The sequence below is a fragment of the Phaethon lepturus genome, unplaced genomic scaffold (genome assembly GCF_000687285.1).
Source record: "Phaethon lepturus isolate BGI_N335 unplaced genomic scaffold, ASM68728v1 scaffold52455, whole genome shotgun sequence".
In the NCBI taxonomy this organism is placed as follows: domain Eukaryota; kingdom Metazoa; phylum Chordata; class Aves; order Phaethontiformes; family Phaethontidae; genus Phaethon; species Phaethon lepturus.
The window spans coordinates 6928-10009 of record NW_010543681.1 but is presented as its reverse complement, the minus strand read 5'-3'; the positions used below and the strand labels follow the sequence as shown (position 1 = coordinate 10009).

General features: G+C 37.9%; 1 protein-coding gene across 1 annotated transcript in view; it reads right to left on the bottom strand.

Annotated features, from left to right (window-relative positions):
• Positions 1–435: 435 nt before the first annotated feature.
• The window catches only part of LOC104621816 (semaphorin-4E-like), a gene marked incomplete at both ends in the record, with an annotated part of 8994 nt that continues 6347 nt past the window's right edge, over positions 436–3082 (bottom strand). The window contains 4 exons of the mRNA XM_010288401.1: positions 436–1016; positions 2061–2113; positions 2306–2472; positions 2890–3005. Of these exons, the coding sequence (XP_010286703.1) occupies positions 436–1016; positions 2061–2113; positions 2306–2472; positions 2890–3005 (917 nt within the window). The remainder of the gene's footprint in view (positions 1017–2060; positions 2114–2305; positions 2473–2889; positions 3006–3082) is intronic.

The following is a 3082-nucleotide window of genomic DNA, read 5'->3' as shown; positions in this document are numbered from 1 at the left end:
TTAAACAGAAAGTCTGAAGGTGAAAGCCCTAAATGCTAAGTATTATTAGCTTCTGAAGTATTAATTTCTGTAATTGGGCAACCCCAACATTACAAAAAAGTAGATCAGTGTCAATTTTTGAAATAAATTTATTCTTATGGTTCTATCATGTCAAAAAGGTACCCAAACAAGGAATTTTGCTTGTAAAACTAGTCACTCGTAACACATCTATGTAATACACAATGCAGCTTGTCATCTTCCAATTCAGCATTTCTGACTTCTACCCAAATTTACATTCCACATTCCTTAAGAGGAAACATCATGTCACCTCAGACAAACAGCTCTGCGAGCTGCAAGCACTGCTATGCATTCCCGCCGTACTCCTTAAGAAAAGCTCACAAGCATTGATTCATTAACACAAGACATGTTCGTTTGTGTGGCTGAACTCTTCCTTACACTGCCTGATTCTTCTGTAGCCAGTGCTGGACTTCCCAAGCCAGCTGTACCAGTGGTTTTTGAGCTGGTTTCTCTGCTCTTCCAAGGCAGAGATAAATGACCCCTGTAGAAGTTCCAAACCAACAGGAAAAAGAAAAGAAGAGCAAACCCAGCCCCCAAGAGTTTTAAAACAAGCTTCTCGCTTTGGCTGCCCATGGATTTCTGTTTTGCTGCCTCGTTCAGTAAAGAAGGTGGTACTGAAGACTGAAAACCCTCAGCTCCTGCTTCCTTATGCTTATTTGCTGTGGCAACAACATTTGCTTCCTCTGTCTTCTGTTGGGCATAAAGGGCATAGCGGGCCACAGTGACAAGGAATTCCTTCCCTTTGGATTTCTCTACCGAGAGACAATCATAGAATCCAGCTGCATCCACTGTCACATTAAATATTGCTATTCCTCCATCATAGAGGAGATATTTAGAGTCCTCGGCCTGAAGTCTGCTCCCATTAAACGTCCACACTATGCTTGCCAGATTTGACAGAGGAACACATTTAAGATGAACATTGTTTCCAAGGGTAAAGAGGTATTTTCTCACACTATTTTCTGAAATTATGAAGATAATTTTTTTTTTAAGTAAGAACACTGGGGATTTAGTTTAATTTACATAACCAAATATGTATTCAAATAAAGAGAAAATTTAATTCATCTGTCTTAACAATGGGTAATGAACAGGTAAGGGGTGAAGACAAAGAAACCCCATTACAAACAGGTCTGACTTATCAGTGACACCTTGCTGCCCTTATTCCCACTGATGTGTAACAGAATGAATATGGGACTGGAAATTTAAGACTTCCAGATTTTAATCTGATTTTGCCTCACCTGTACACATAGCCATGCATAAATAAATCTACCTTTGTATGCCTCAGCTTCTATATTGGTTAATGAGAGGTCTTTACAGAAATGCTTTAATGTCTGCACAACTCCTGTATCAGCTATGTAAAAGTTCCCCAACTATCCACTGACTGCCTTATTATCATTTGTCATGCGGCCTAAAATATACAAGACTAAAGACAACTCTGACTTTAAAGAGATGTAAGTGGAGGTAAGAGATACATCTTGTGTCACGAAGAAAGGAATGTATCTTGCAACTCATTACGAAGTCACTGCATAATAATACCAGATCACACATACCTGCATTTCTACATTAAAAGTAATTAATTTCCCAGTCCCACTAAAATAATAAAAGTAATTTTAAATGGCTGGTAACAACCAGCCTTCTTTTTAAGTGTACTCTTGAAGAGCATCCTAAAGCAGTGACAGACTTAATAGGACATCTGATGTGTCATGTGATTTCTGCAAAGTGGGTGTCGGAGGGACAGCAGTAACTTCAAACGGGTCACATTCATGCTTCCCTTGAGAGTAAGAGTTTCAGTCTCAGCAGAGGTATTCTGACATGTATCTTGAGAGGGTTAAGAACATTAGACAGTACCAGCTCAATGTGAGTTTTTTTTAGTCTTAGTTCAAAAGTAATAACACAACTTTAATTGTGTTTTTCTATAACGCAAGAATTCCAGTAAGCACAAATTGAACAAACATTTTGATTGCATGAAGTTAAAATATTCTTTCTTAAAACAAACGTTCACATACCTTCACTAAGGCAGCTGGAAGCATCCCCATATTTCACACTTTGAATTAAATTCCTGGGAAAAAAAAAAAAAAGAAAAAAACCCAACCCAAAACCCAAACAGATGAAAACACAGACAAGAAGTGTTCCAGCTTGTATCATTCCATTTCTAGGAATCATCCTAGTTTTGTGTTGCAGACATTTAAGAGTGCACAGATAAAGCAATCTCACATCAGATGTGCAGCTGAAATAATAGCTTTTTACTTACTTCGTATGACCAGTTTGATTTGCCAGTGGAACACACTCATTAGCGCTCTGAGACCACGCGCAGTAAGGATCCCTTGCCAAGATGCAATCCCAGCAGTACTTGTATCGGTGGCACTCAGAAACTGGAAGCTGTACAACTTGAGATAGGGACCCTACATACAGCATTCCCTAGAAATGCAGGAAGGAGTTCTTTTACAGCAGACTGAGATTTTAAGCTGTTATTTTCTAATTTGGATTGTAAGATTTTCTGGTATTTATTACAATATCAGTAAACTAAAAATCTTATAAGATGGTGATATGAATGAGACAAAAACCTAGCTTTCCATAGCATGTAAAATGACAGAGTCCCTTCCCTAATTTTTTAACAAACATAAAGGCTTGTTCCAGTTATGTTTTGACACACACAAATTCTTCCTCTACAGAAAAGAAGATGTTTTGTGCTTCTGTTATTAACGAATACATGATAGAAGCAGAATTATGAGACATTTAGAGGCTAGTTAAAAGCCAGAAGAAAACACAGAACAGCAAAGCCTGAGGCAAGCTATTACATCAGTCACTTTCCATATGGAGGGACAGAAGTTCTACCTTTTCAGAAGACAGCTGGAGAGATTTTACAGGCTCAGGAGACAGAAACAGCTGTAGCTCTTCCACAATGAACATTTCCCCATCACAACTGAAAGCTTTATGCAAATATCCATCATCTACATAAAATGAAAAGTTATTTCTAAAGATAAACTTGTTTAAACATAGCGTTACATTTTAGCCTGATAATTCATGT